The sequence below is a fragment of the Delphinus delphis genome, chromosome X (assembly GCF_949987515.2).
Source record: "Delphinus delphis chromosome X, mDelDel1.2, whole genome shotgun sequence".
NCBI lineage: Eukaryota > Metazoa > Chordata > Mammalia > Artiodactyla > Delphinidae > Delphinus > Delphinus delphis.
This window is the reverse complement of record NC_082704.1, coordinates 7340981-7356604: the sequence shown is the minus strand read 5'-3', so window position 1 is coordinate 7356604 and position 15624 is coordinate 7340981. Positions and strand designations below refer to the sequence as shown.

Genomic DNA, 15624 nt, shown 5'->3' with positions numbered 1-15624 from the left:
GTCTAGCAGATAACATGTAATAGCAATTAAACTACTATAGATCTGGTATTTGAATGTTTGGGAGCAAATACATATTTAACTTGCTGGATAAATGACTTCAGGGTATAAATCAGAGAACCCTTGGATCTTAGAGTTAAGAGTGTTCTCCAAGATCATCTGGTCGAAATTTGCATTCAAATAAATTTTTCTGAATGACATTCATCTTCCTTGTCAGAAGCATTCGAACTTTGGACACCTCCGTGGGCAAAGAATTCTGTATTTGGGAATCTAGCTCATTCCAGTTACAGGCTGCCATAAAACCTTATGGAAAATGTCCTTCTGCCACATTGGAATGTTTCCCTGAAGCGTCACCCACAGATCCTCACTCTCCCCTCTGGAACTTCCAAATAGAACAGTGTAATGGAAATAACATTATCCTGTGAGTCAGGAGAATCAGGATGTAGACCAGATTGGCCTTCATGTGTTGTTTGACATTGGGCAAGTCACCTTCCTGCTCTAGCCCTAGTTGCTCTTCCAACAGGAAAGGAATTGGAACGAAACGATCTGATTTGGAAATTCAACGGGTATGTATGCTCCCATCTTCTTACGATGGTTCTTAAACATTGAAGACAACTACTCACCAACAGGCTCTTGGTTTAAGCCCACTCTGATGACATTTCAGATGGAATAAAGACTGTTTAGAACAGTCTCACTTGGTTATAGTAAGAGCACTATTTAGAAACTGTCGTTCTCCAATGTGTTTACATTCAAATGAGCAGCTGAGATCAGATATGCATTTGGGATTAAATAACCAAGTTACTGCTCACACATCCTACACTGCGGCACAGTCTAGGCAACCAAGAGGATTGTGCAGAGTCCGTACAGAGTCCTACTTCTCTCACGATGCACACATTGAAGCCTACAAAAAGTCAACAAGTTCCAAGGAAGGTGATCTCACTGGAATTTTAATAAAATGCCTGTATTGGGGTTCTCTTAATATCCCTCTTTTCCTAAGGACACACTAGTTCTCTTCTTAATCCCGATGGTTTTATCCAGTTTACAATACATATTTCTGTGGAACTGCTTAGTTACATCTAGAAAAAAAAATGCTTTGTGAATTTTCATGGTGCCAAATCTAAGCAAAGGAATATTTCCTGAAATAGAGGGTGCAAGGAGAAAGTAACAGCCATGTTTATAAGCAACACATGGCAAGCCTGCCCACATATCAGCAATAATATACTACTTGAGTTACTGCAGGGACTCCAGAGTGCAACCTGATTTCTTTGAATCCAGCTCAGGAGAGAAAGCATTGCACTCCAATTCCAATGCAAGGAAATCTAAAATGCAAGAAATCCTAACGTTGACTTGTTTCCTGATAACTCACTCTCTCTTCTTATAATTATTTTTGTGTCAGCAAGACTTCCTTTTAAATCAATCACTTAGTGTACTACATTTTCTATATTTCTAGAAGTTATAGAAGGAAATGAGCAGATAGAAGTGTGATGATTCTTTCTATAAATAACTGTGAGTTTCCAGGGTGGAGATTACCCTCCGCTTTGACAGAGCTATGAATAAAACAACGAGTAGCTGCTGTGGGCTGGAAGATAACTGGTAAATAAAAACAAATATAGCAATGTGGGAAATACATACAACGGAATGATCTCTAGTTGTGATATTACAAAGGCAAATAGATGCTTGGACATAGAATCCTCGATTTTTTGTGTGTACTGCCACTAACAATCAAACAACAGTGAAAAAAAATCTCCCTAAACTAGCCCATGCCATAGATGATGCTGGCTGTTTACAACAGCAGAAGAGAAGAATTTCCAGCAGGGAGGACTTGGCAAATGTGACACATCCCGCTATGGAGCAAGGGGACCCATGGCAGAGACATGGCTTCCTGGGGGTTCTAGCAGGAAATGGCTTCTGAAATATGCACTTGGTAATTTGTATTGAAATAAAATTTCCGAAAACAAACCAAAAGACCTAGTAGCTTTTTACCACAAGATTAGGAACCCAAATATTTGTATCGATTTATTTTGCCTCCTATCAAAAGTCATTATATGTAATATGCATGTTTCACCTCCTATTCTCATTAAACACATTTGCTATTTATTGGGTTTTTTTACAGCTAGAGCTGCACCAGGAGGCCCTGACAATAAGTCAGTCCGTGACGACAGTCATCTCAGGAAAAAATTCCATGGAGGCTGAAAAGGTAACTAAGTTGTTTTCATTGACCAGGGAATTCTTTAAAAACCTGAATTACTAGTGTTGTGTTGATACAGCCTGGATTTCCTATATTTCTAAAAGAAATGAAGCAGAGAGAGAGAGTAGGGAGAAAGGAGGCTAAGATTTGACATATTTTACCATGATTCTTGTTCTCGTAATACTCATTTGCCGGAGCTCTTCAGTCAGTCATTTTCGACCTGCTTTTTCTTCTGTTTTTAACCTCCATGTTCTGATAATTTCAAATCAAACCCTCACCCTGGGGTTCTTCGTTTTGGATCTAGATGTCCGTACCTGGTTCTCTGGATAATATTTGTGAAAGGTAGTAGCCACACTGATTTGCACCATGGATGGTTACCTGGCAATTCCATACTGCGCTATACAACAAGGAAGCTTAGAGACTGAGGATGATAATTATGATAAAGTTAACAAATAAGGAAAATCAAAAGCAAATCTCAAGACAGTAGACATTACTGAAATCCGAGGAAGTCCAGGGAGATAAACAGGGCCTAATTTCTACTATCTATGCCACAGTGGTCAGGCTGCAATTTAAAGTGAAGCCAAAAGAAGGCGAATTATCATTTGGGCCCTAATACCTACTTTGATTTGAAAAATCTACATAGTCAGGGCAGAAACATTTTATTTGTTTACATCAACTAAATAATTTCCTTTGCGCATAATTCACTCTTTGTGTGTATTCCTCTGTGTGTGTGTGTGTGTGTATGTGTGTGTGTGTAGGTGGGTAGACCTGGCCTGCTGTATAAACTAATGGAACAACACATCATCTAAAAACCAGATTATTTGCATTTCTTTTTGATGTTGAGCTTTACTAATGTCACACTAATAAACACACTGAATGGCTACAAATATGACCTATAAGGAAAGACTTTTATTAGTGAAAACAGCATTAAAATGACTGAGTATCAACTCCAGAATTTTACCACAATGGTTCAGTTTACATGGAACAATGATGGAAATATACATTGCAAGTCTTAGTAGGGAGAACAGAGCCCAACATGGCTTCCTCAGGCTGGTAACCAGCAGTGTATGACACGAGCTAGTATTTGTGAGGTGCCAACTCAGAGAAATAGATTGTTTAGGAACTTTAGATGACTATTTGCTTCCTATAGCTAATTTGAGAGTGATGTTTTTCATTACATATTCAGATCATCCCTCTGAAGGCCTTCCTCACGAGCTTTTTAAGATAAACAAGCAATTTCTCATTTTTGTTGTATTATTGAATCTGCAGAATTTCTACTTAGCCAGCGTATACAAAAACAAACGAAGGTGGAGGGCTGAGTAATTCTTTCCTGGTTCCGGGTTCTATAGTCAGCGGATCTACTAATTATGATTTAATGAAACATTTGAATCTTTTTATTCTCAGTAGCAGTTATTGGGCTCAAAGTATTCAAGTAGTTGTCTCAGAGCCCTCGTTCATTTTTCCTCTGTAGACATAGGAACAGCAGGCTAAAAGTAATCTTTAAAGAATTAAAAAGTCATAGAGTTTCATACGAGATAGACAACGCAGTTTTCCTTCCTTGAGTAACCTTTCTAAAATGCAATCTTATCAACCAGTGGAAACTGAAACGAATGAAATTCAAAATTAGACTGAGGGCAGTTTTGTACAAAATAAATTATTAAAATTCATTTAGCCTCCCATTTGCTTTTAATTTAACAAAGGACAGATTCCCCAGCAAATCTGAGATTGAAGGTTAACAACTGAACTTGAGATTTGTTGCCAGTGATTCCCGGTAAATGAAGCCACAAGCAGGATATTTTAGCTCAGCCCATCTGACCATAGGGACTAATTGACCGAGCACTAGAAATGAAGCCAAACCTTTATTTGATGCTCCTTGTCTATATAACTGACTGGCTGGGACCCAAAGCCCTGTGCTCAGTACTCAAAAAGAACTAAAATGTCACACCATCACGTGATGTATTTCCTGTGATATATAAAACATTTAGGCCAGAAGTACTCATACGTGCTACCTATACCGTTCAGGTCTTCAGCATAGCTGGCTATAGAGCTAGACCACAGCAATGTTAATTTATGTTCTCTCTCTGTTTCCCTCTGTCTTTCCATCTCTTCCCATAAGAAAACATGCCTTAAGTCCACCTTATTGGCCTGTTTATAATTTTTCCTGCCTTCAAATTAACCATAATGCAATTGGTTCATTCTTCTCAACCAAATGATGGATTGATGATTTTGGTCATCTCTGAAAGAACCAAATAAAAATCAGTCAACCCCAGAAATGGATAATTAACTGTAACCAATCAAGCTGGCCGTGGATTATAGAGGACCTGAAGTTTTCTAAAAGTATTCAAATAGTTAAGATTGAATAGTAATATTTGCTTATCTGCAGTTATATCAGATTCCAACTGATTCATGGGAATGGGGAAGAATCAAAACATGTTGATCTTGGCACTGTCTGGCTCTTCTCCAAAGAGGCTGCCAGTGGAAAGGAATACAAATTGCAAAGATGTTTGAAAGGAAAACATCTCAACATAGATTTAGCAATTAAGTTTAACACAAACAGTATTCTAAAGCTCTGTGTCTTACCCTCAAATCTGGGTGTAAAGATCAATTTGGGTACTGCTTTATTTCTTCTGAAAAATAGTGGAAAGATAAACATATTTAACAAAGTGTTGCTTCAGAAATACCATTGTAGCAAACAATTTTATTAATACGTTCATAAAAATGGCATTTAATAAAGTCTCTCTAATACCTTGATGTTATTAAAAGCAAACAAAAGTCATTAAAACAGTTCCTTTCTGTGATTTACATTAGCTTTTATAGCATTACTTGATTTTTTGTCTTATAAACTAACCTAAATACTAATAATCAAATCAGGGTAAAAACAATACAATGTGTTTTCTTTACTTTATTTCAAAATAGTGATTATAAATACATTCTTAATATATTTTCTCCCCAGCTCTTTGGATGCGACAATAACAACAACAACAAAAAAAACTCACTGTGCTCATTTCAAACAATGTCAATGTACAAATCATGCAAAAGATATCATAGATTAATATTACTGCCATACATTTCCAGACGTGTTGTTATTTCTGCAATACCTGTTGACGTTACTCATGAGGCCATGCCCTGTATAATGTATGCATCCTTATGGCTTAAAGAAATTGTTTTTTAAAATCAACGAAAGAAAGCTGGTCTTGAAATGATTTTCTTATTAATATATTTATTCACTTTATCATTCAGAATGGAAAACTAAATATAGAATATAAATTGACTTATAGACTTGAATCACCATATTTTAATAGCTGCTTTCTCATAAAATTACACAAAGATTTCCTTTTAAAGAATGGAATCTTTATTGATTTCATAAAAAAATAATTTAAAACTTGATTTATATTCCATGGACATATTATCTCCACCTCTTCACTGATTTCAAAGGATCTAATTGCCCTTGCCACCATTCTAACAGAGTCCAAACACATGATACAATGCCAAGAAGCCCATGATGTGTCAGGCCACATTAGAAATGAGCTCTTCTTGGATTTTCTAGATTTAAATCAAATTCCACTAAAAATGCTGTACCGACATATAGATCATTCCTCAGGGGTTAAACTAACTATCAAGGTTATAGTTGAAACCAACACAATGTAGATAACAGTATTTTAACTGCTCTTGTACTCAACTCAAAACTTATGCCTAACTATATTATCATAAAATGTACAAGTAGAACTAATGAGAGACAGATGTAAATTCATATATATTGTATAAGGTAGGCACAATGACTTCAGTTAAGGAAAATAGATCAGCCTTAACCAAGGATGTGTTACTGTCATTCACTTACAATTAGAACCTCCAAAGAACCACATACATTTAAATTACTTTTTCTTTCTTTCTTTTTTTTTTCTGGAAAAGATGAACATTTATACCTTTCAGAAGAAGAGTATGAGATAGCCAATACGCTACAGCAAGCTTTGGGATTGAGGCAGGTACTCTTGCCATTGAAACCTCTTCAAAGCATCACCACACTGAATAAAAGTCATCATCCCAATGACCTATCATCCCCAGATCATGCATAGAGCTTTCCGGTTCCTCCCATAAGCACCTACTTAAGATTCCTCAATCCATACTTTATTGACAGAATAAACTAAAACTTTCTTTTCAGCTTTCCCATCTTTATCCTGCCAGTATGCATTAGGAGCCCTTTAGTCCATGGATGCGTGCAAGCATGGTAATGGCATATTAAAAGTTCTTATGAAATTGTAGATGCAAACAGGCTGTTGGGCACACATCCTCATGTCTTTTCTTTCAAGATCAGAAAGCAAGTATTTATTTATTTTTAATATTCATATAAAGTTTTCACATTGTCATGAAAATTACACATTAAAGTTTTAAGAGCACCAGCACATACATATGGAGACAATTTATTCTGCTATTTAACAAAAATCTCCAAATTATCTATATGTATGCATGTACACCCAAACACACACACACACACACACCTCCAAGAATGCCAAGTTGTTTGTTTGTTTTTTATCTCGCAACAAACACATAAAGCCCTGGAATTAGTCATTAATAAAGGGACTGCTGTTACGACGTTAACCATAATATCATTTTAGAAGCTGCACCAAAACACGTGCCACTTGAAATTCATGAAGAATGCCTACATTTACCTTCTTGGTCACCTTACTGATCAATACAGTAACTATAAAGACATGGAGCAGGAAAAATATACATATGCAGGCAGGCCAAGAAGGCAGTGTGTTTCAGGATGTTCCTTTGCTAATCAGGAGAACCTAAAAATATTAAAATATCTCCCATGATCAAGTGCTTCCCTCCTTTGACCAATTTTGACATAGAAGTTAACAGCACAAGCAAACACAGTGGCATATCATTTGTACTTGCAGACTGTGAACGAATCTGAGACCAATGAAAGCATTTTACAGTGTGGCTTTGATAGCCACGATCACCATGATGTTTACTGTTCTACTTGATTATCTGATAGTAGTCAGAATGATGAAAGAACAGGATACTGATGCATACAAGATATAACTATTAACCTTACTCATTAATTTTTTAAATACTTGTAGTGAAAACTATTTGAATTCAGTTCATAGAATTCTGAAAAGCAAGACAAGTGATGGCAAATGACAACTGCCCCACACACAGTCCATAAAACAAAGGAACCTATTTTAAAATGCACAGTTGGTAACAAATCTGAAGATAATATGCTAAATTCTCAAGAATAGCACAGAACTATTTTTTTGTACTTTTGTTTTTTGTGTTTTTTTGTTTTGTTTTGTTTTTAAATGATACCTGATCACAATGTCCAGAATATTTCTGTACACATAAGCTTCAGTTTCAGTTTGGTATATTTTTGCTGTCTAAATGTATACTTATTGATAAATTCCCTGTGATCAGGAAAACAAGTCAGGCATATTAAATACAGATTAAGGAGTACATATTTTCCTATTTAGTATACAAAGTACTTCATAAATATGAATTATGTTACAAAAATAGCTTTGGGTGCGCTCACACGGTAAGCACTTTGCTAATTTTGGACAACCTTTAAGGATTGTGGGTATTTCACATAACTGAGAACAAACTCTAATATTAGTTGAATTTGAGCCATGTTTAATTCTGATAAACATCACGTATTTCTTCAGATCACCGCAAACGCTAGGTAACTCACGTTGATTTCTCTTTTCTCTTTCAGGTTTTATGTCTAGACAGGTAATGCTTAAAGTGTTCAAATTTATTTTATAGTTGTATAATGCATGGTATATTTTAAACAAATATTTGCACAATTTAACATTATAAATCCAGCAGTTTCAAGATGCAGGCCATAAAGGTTACCGGTTTACAAATACTATCGAATGTTCTCTCTTGGCATGCTTTTTTTTTTTTTTTTTAACTTTTCAGAGAATCTTTACACAGAGTTGTAACAATGCCACAAATCAAAAGGAATATTCCAGTTCCGCCAACTGAATCTACGTGCAAGATGAAGGACCCAGCTGAGGTACAAACACTGGTACAGTTTTCTTGAGTTTGCTTTACAGAGCACAAAGAGACGAAGGTTTTGCATTGGGGTACAAAACAGATTTGCCTCTTGAGGTTAAATTCAGTGAATTATGTATCTAAAGCATCCCTTTGGCAATAGAGTTTGCAGTATCCCCACAGGACTCCACAGTATAGGTTTTATGTAGTAAAATCTATTAAGGGAATTCTCTTCTACGGGACACATCTTTGCAGCTACAGTTAATGAGACACCCTTGGAAACACCTGCCTCTATGCCTATTGATAATATAGTATTTGGAAGTTAGAAGTCAACAAAAGGCACTTTCATCATTAAATAAATGTCCTCTGTAGGAAGTAAGATTGCATGACCTAGATCTTGTTCAAAGCTGTCTGCTCCTCAAGGACCTGTAGGTAGTCGGGGGAACTCTGGAGTTTTGCCTTCAGTTCAAAATACTCGCTGCTCTTCCTTTGCTCCACAACTATTTTACTGTGGTTGCCGCCTATCAGTGACTTCTTGTTTTTTTTGTCTTGTTGTTTTTCAGGATAGCGGATCTCAAAACCACTGACGCCTATGCTATTGTACTCCTTTTTGCTTTCGAGAAAATTCTGAATAAACACATTGGAATCCCTGCTCGGGAATAATTCGTCCAGCTCATCGATGGTGCTCAGTCTCTTCCTGGTATCCACGTGCAATACATCTTTCTCCTTGTCGGGGACATTTCTCATCATGGCTTTCTGGCCTGGAGGATCAGAAAACATAAACCCGGTTTCGGATTCTTTCAAGCCACAGGTGTGGCTCTTGCTCATCTGCTCTATGGTTTGTGGAATGAAAGCTTCTGTGACCAGTCCGTCTTTTTTGTTGGTTTTGTGGTCGTGTTTTCTCAGCTGCAGCTGCATGGAGCCGCACTCGGGGTTCCCCAGGCCTTCGTGCTTCGCCGTGGGCTTCTTGTTTCGTCTCAGCACGAAAACAAGAAGGCAAAAAGCAACAAACACAGTTAAGATGAGGACCACTAAGATGCTGAGGATTAAAATTGACAGAGGCACTGGACCCCCAGGAGGACTGCGAATGGGCCCCAGCTGGGTGGTGAATGTAACGGCAGGTGCAGGGCTTGTGAAGGGTGCCGATGGCTTGTTTAAGAGCTTGGGACATAAGATTTCATTTTTGAGGGACTTCAGTTCGATGTTGGCAAACTGCACGGGTGTCTCACACTTCAGTTCTTTCATGACAATCCCGTCTTTCAGCTTCTCCAGCCACAGCTTTAATGCCACCAAGTCACAAGTGCAGTCCCATGGGTTGCCCTCCAAGTCGATCTGCGTGAGAGACTGCAGCTGATCCAGGACCCCGCTGACAGGCAGGTACATGAACTTGTTGTTCCTCAGGTTCAGTCTAGCAAGGGGTGCTCCTGAGAAAATGTACACGGGCAGGCTCTTTAAGAGATTATTATTTAAGTACAGGAGCTGCAAGTTTGGCATCGAGTCAAAGGTGCCCGCTAAGATTTCCCTAATCAAGTTGTATTCCAAATACAGATACTGCAGGTTATGAAGGCCTGAAAATATTTCGGGATAGAGTCTTTCGATCTGATTGCCGTTGAGATACAGCCTGCGTAAATTCGTGAGATTGCGGAATATGTCTCCCTTGATCACGGTAATCTGATTGCTGCCTAAATGAAGCAGATCGAGTCCTTCGAACTCGGTGAAGTCGGAGACGTCCACATCTTTGATGCTGTTGCCGTTAACGTGCAACTTCTTGGCATTTAAAGGTTTTGGTATCAGTTCAGACATGGACTGGATGTTTTTCTCTTGGCAGTTGACACTCAGTCCCAGATCTGAAGGATGGGTTTTGCAGAAGCAAGGTGCTGGGCAAGGTGTAAGAGGGGGCACCCTGGTTTGGTAAGAGACAATCTGGCTGAGATTGCGGTTGGAGAGGGCTTTGCCTGCCACGATTCCAGAGATCTTGGATGGATTTGTCGTTTTCGGTGGTTTGGTCACCAACCTGTGTAAGGACGTTTGGGTGGTGTGACCATTGGGAGTGGTGTAGCCATTTTCCAGCTGAGACGGAGGGAGGATTCGCACGTCAAAATCACTGCCTGTGCCCATGGGGCATAATTCTTGTTTGTTGGTTTCTTTTAAAAGCCTTCCGTATAAGTCACTGGGCGTTTCACAGATAGCTTCCCCTATGTAAATGTTATATGGCATATTCTCCAGCCAAGCTTTTAAAGGCAACAAATCACAGCTACAGTTCCAAGGGTTATCTTCCAGTTGCAATTCGACGACACGGCCTATGTGTTCCAGAACTCCGATATAGGGGAGCTTCTGGATTCTGTTCCCTCGTATATCCAGATGGGTCAAAGATGCGAATCGGAAAATATTATCAGGAAGGAAGGAAATCAGATTGTCATTAAGAATGAGAACTTTCAGTTTGTGGAGCTTATTGAAAGCTCCGCGTTCAATATACTTGATTAAATTGTAGTCAGCCTGGAGATACTCCAAGTTCTCAATGCCAAGGAAAGTGTCAGCTCGGAGAATCTTTAATTCATTGTTGTTCAAGTGCAACTGCTTTAATGCACTGAGCCCAAGGAAGGCTCCTCCCTCAATGTTCTGCAGTTTATTATTTCCCAGCTGCAGGGATACTGCATGTGAAAAATTCAAGAATGTATTTGGGTAGAGGATATTTAAAAAATTGTTTTGGAAATTGAGGTGATAAAAATTGGACCAAGGGGGTTTCAGCTGATTTGGCCTGTAGACTGAAACCTTCTCACAGTTGACATATAGCACATTCTCAACTGACACGCAGGAACACACATTGCAAATTTCCACCGATATGTCAGAATCTGCCTTTGTTGAAGAAATCAGGGCTGACAAAATCAGAAAGAGCCAAAGAAACATCTTCTTGCAATCAGCAAACAACTTTATGCTTCTGAATAAAGAGAAATAATCTAAAAAATAAAAAGAAAACATTTTTTTCAATGATCATTACTTGAAGAAGAATTTGTGCTTAAATCCTACCATAGCGAACACACGGCTATAATAATTAGCTTTGTGTTCTTAAGGCACCCCAAACTCCAAGTATTCTCACTCGGTCAAACAAGAACTACCAAAAATACCATACATTTTATTTCCGTGCCTGGAGTTTATACAAATCTTACATGTGCAGAACACACAACAAACAACAGGGAAAAAAAGGTTGCTGGTTATGCTTAAACCTGAACAATCTGAAAATAGTTTTTTTTTACTTGGACCACCAAATTTCACCCTTGAATCCAGACCTTAAGCTTCCTATTGGCGACTCAAATGACTGATCGCAGAACATCAACTACAGCACCACAAAGGAATTTCAATTTGTAAATGTCTACTCTCTAGGCTTCAGCTTGGTAAGAAGCCAGGCAGAGAAGACATTAGGGCCCTGGGTTCCATGAAGGATGGTGATGGGAGGACTGGGTGGCTGTAGAGGGGACAGTCAAAAGATCAAGATGGAAGAAACCCTAGAAAGATACTTGTCTGAGCTTCAGCCAGAGGTGAGCACATTGCCATGAATCAGTTCACTCCTGTACACTGCTCTACACTGTAAAAAAAAAAAAAAAACAAAAACAGAAAAAAACACAGATGACCCTGCGAGGTTCTAGAAAAATAACCAAGTAGAAGACGGCCAAATTTGAGTTTCAGGTAAATAAACGGTATCTAGCTTCCTGTCAGTCATTTCCCAAGCAGGGGGGAAAAATGCCTTTTGTCTTTGGGTCCCCGAAAGCAGGAGAGAAACCTGCTTGCCCCTGCACTGCCTAGCTGATGTCCAGACAGCCTTCCCACCCCCAAAACCTGGCTCTCCTGCTTCCCTGGCCCTCTCCCATTCCTCTGTGTGCCATTTTGAACCCAGGTCCGACTGAGCTTGGCTCAGATGCCGATCTCCTTCACTTGGACCACAGACCGCCACTGCTGATGAAGAGGAGTCCACACGCTACAATCCCCGGCTGGCTTTATCTGCAGCGCCAGATACATTTAGCACAGCCAATGTTTGCCCTAAAATCATCAGTTCCCAAACACCCCTCTCCCAATATGACCACCCCCTGTCCCTGTCTACAACTAAATCAAGAATCACTTAGTGGAGTTTCATGCTTAGCAAATTAACCCGTGGCTGCCAATTCCTTCCATACTGCATGCATATACAAATATATGCGATGCTTCATGGAAAAGATTAAAAGGAACAGCAAGCACTGTGCGTTTTACTGATGCAGTTTTAGCCGTGTGAGTGTTTTCCATCTGGAATGGGAAGCTGGCCGCAATTTCAATATGGTTACCACCAAATATTAATTAAATAAATAAATCACTCAGGAACACACAATGAGGGAATGATACAAGGAGAGAAGTGTCACTCAGAAACTCCTTTGTTTATTTTGCCCACGAGGAATCAGCTAGTGGTAAAACCGAACATGCCTCAAGGTAGACAATTCGCTAGCCACGACCCACGAAGATTTGCATTTTGAGTAGTTTGGTTCGGAATACAGCCGGCACTGCCGAGATGCTCCTTGGCTGTCATATAGACGTGCATTTCCCCAATTCACAGTGATAGCTTGATTGGCAGTGCAGAAAGAAGTCATAATTTTAAAGTATGACATCATCCAAACTAACTTTCATTGTAAAATCAAAATTTCACATGCTCTTTGGCCTTCCTACAGATCTGGTTTTCAACAGCTACTCTGGTTCATTAGAGTCTTTTCTTGTTACTACCCCCGCCCTCCTCCCTCCCCCCGCCCCGCGCAAAGAAATTCAAAAGCAACCAAACCAAACCAAACACCTGAATACCTGAATTCAGTACAAAACACAAGAACAAGGAGCATCAACAGATCCGAAATTGCATAAGGAGCTGCCCTCCTCCTCGTCATTTCTACTTTAAGTAGCAAGGGGGGAAAAAAGCGCAAGGACGAGCTAGAAGTTCCCAAATGCAGCTCGCATGAAACAGAAGCCGCAGGCAGCTGGAGGATCAAGCAAGGGAGAGGGGGAGTCGATCCGCCAAGGAGAGAGGGGAAGAGGGACTGAAAGGACAAGAGACCAAGGAGAAGTGGAGAGAGGAAGAAAAAGAGCAAGGAGAAGGGAGCCCCTCAAAACGGAAAGGGGCAATGAATGAAGCGAAAGAAACCTCATATTCACATGGTACCACTAAAACATGTACATTTTAAAATCGGGAGAGGGGGGAAGGCAAAAAGAAAAGAAGCAAACCCACAAAGTATGAGTTGAGTACCAAAAGCCATCTCTCGGGGTGACCAGGGCGGCCCGTCTCCCTATCCACCTCTCGGTCTCTCGCTCTCCGTGCCGCGCAGGACGCCCGGCTCCCACGGCCGGCCAGGACTGCACAAACCTGGCCTTACCACAAATCCGGCATCCACCCGAGCGCCGCGCCTGGCGCTCCGCTTCCACACGGAGGGACCCGGCCTGCAGGGGCCGACGACCGGGGAGGGTGGGCCGAGGTGGCTTCACCGGAGCCGGCATGGGAAACCTACGCCCTCCCGCCTAGGGCGCGCGTGGGGGGCTTCGCGGAGAGACGCGGTCCCCGCCGCCCCCTGTGCGCTACCTCGGGCCGGCAGCGACGCGGCTGGAGGGGTCGCCGGCGATGGCGCGTACCGCAATGTTTTGCCGCATCTCGGTGCCCGGAGCCGGCACGCAGCCCCCTCCCGGGTCCCGGGCCCGAGCGGCAGTCTCGTGAGCCGGGCAGCGGAGGCGGGGGGACCGCTCGGGATGTCGCGGGGGCCTTCAGCCCCGCTGCTCACACATTTCTCCGCGCGCTCCAGTCCCACAAGGGGCAGCTGCTGGAGTTTCCGTCGGTCTCTAATAGACCCGGGCGTGCGGTGGTTGAGGTGGAAGAGGTGGTCGGCTCAGGCCACGAGGGTGATGGCCACTGGGGCGTCACTAGCCCGCTTGTCACAGGCAGAGTGACCCCGCGGCTCCGTGGCCGAGAGCGGCGGCCCAGGCTCCCCCTTGCGCGCCCACCCCTACCCTTCCCCCAACGCCGGCCAGCCACATAATGCTGCTGTCACTAAGCCAGAAATCAGCTCAACATTCGGGCATCTTGCAAAGTCGCGCTGCCAGCGCTTGCCCGGCTTTGCAGGGCTTTATGAGTTACCCACCGGCCTCTCTCGTATTCCCTGTCTTGCCGGGTGCCAGCAGTCTCCGACCAGCTCGCGGGCCACTGCCTGGAGCCCCAGATCTACGTTCGCCTAGAGTGCCTGCGAGGGGGACGCAGAAAACAAAGCCCAGCCCAGCGCAGCGGCCCCGACAGCCCTCATCACCCTAGACAGGACACTTTCCCTGTCGCCCCGGCCGCCAGGGGGGCAGCGATGCTAAGGACACCAGATTCTTTTGGTCCTCAGGGACTTGCGACCGCGCCGTGGGCAGCCAAGCACGGCGCGCGGGAGGCGGGAGGTAGCCACTACAGCCGCTTTGGCCACTCAGCTCGCCCCAAACCAACACGACCCAAACTAAAAATAATAAGCTACCTGCCCCCCTCCACGCGCACGCGCCCGCACAACACACTCACACACACACGCGCGCTGCCGGGCTGAGCTGGTGGAAGAGGCCGCGCGTGTCGGTGCAGCTCCCGCAGCCCCCGCTGGAAATTCACCCACCTACGGACCCCGGCGGCTCTCGCAGGGCCCTCCGCGCCGCGATCCGCGCTGCAGTTTCCACAACGGTCTATATGTGATTCGACCTCGAGCTCCTCCGCGCCCGCTTGCCCGTCAAACCCAAAGAGCAGCCCTCGCAGGCGAGCAGGCGGGCAGCGGCGCGCGCGCGCGCGCCCCCGGCCAGACACCGCGCGCGCGCACCCAGCCCCTCGCACACGGGCTGCACCTTTACATACAAGCGCTGATTCCCCGCCCCCGCCTCCCCCCCCCACGGGCACACACGCAAACCTACCTCCCGACACTCATGCACCTCGACCCCAGCACATTCCCGAGGCCTCCCCCAGTTCCCCATCCAGACACCCCCACTTGATTCCTCTTCTGCCCACACATCGGGAAAGACAGCGCACTTTCCCCCCGGCATCCCCCCTCCTTTTGCCTAAAACACCCCCTAGGGAGGAGCGACCCCTTTCCTCCCGCGTAGAGACCCCAGCCCCCTAACGCGGGCGCGCCAGCCTCCATCCCCCCGCCACATACACGCACAGTCGAGTCCTTTCTCCTCCCCCAGTCCCCTAAGAACCAAGGCAGGCACACACGCACACACACACACACACGCACACACACACACACACACACACACCCGGGGCGTTCCTTTGAGAGAGCAACCAAGAACCCCGGCAAAGCCAAAGAAACAGCGGAGAGCCTGGGGGAAGGGGGGTCGAGGGAGGTAGATAGGGGCGTCGAGTCTACGCGGAATTGAATAATTCCAGGATCGAGGGGGGTGAGTCAACAACAATGACATTCAAGGCAACAATCGCA

General features: G+C 43.2%; 1 protein-coding gene across 3 annotated transcripts; it reads right to left on the bottom strand.

The window, feature by feature from the left end:
- Window positions 1-5072: 5072 nt before the first annotated feature.
- Window positions 5073-15356, bottom strand: LOC132418748 (SLIT and NTRK-like protein 4). Of its 3 annotated transcripts, none has more exons than XM_060002732.1 (2): window positions 15343-15356; window positions 5073-11133 (listed from the first exon to the last, which is right to left on the bottom strand). In XM_060002732.1, exon 2 carries the CDS (start codon window positions 11081-11083, stop codon window positions 8567-8569), a length of 2517 nt encoding a protein of 838 aa, XP_059858715.1. In that variant the 5' UTR covers window positions 11084-11133; window positions 15343-15356; the 3' UTR covers window positions 5073-8566. The 3 variants fall into 3 exon arrangements, with proteins under 3 accessions (XP_059858715.1, XP_059858714.1, XP_059858716.1); XM_060002731.1 differs by lacking the exon at window positions 15343-15356 and adding an exon at window positions 14812-14964; XM_060002733.2 differs by lacking the exon at window positions 15343-15356 and adding an exon at window positions 14314-14385.
- Between the last annotated feature and the right edge of the window lie 268 nt (window positions 15357-15624).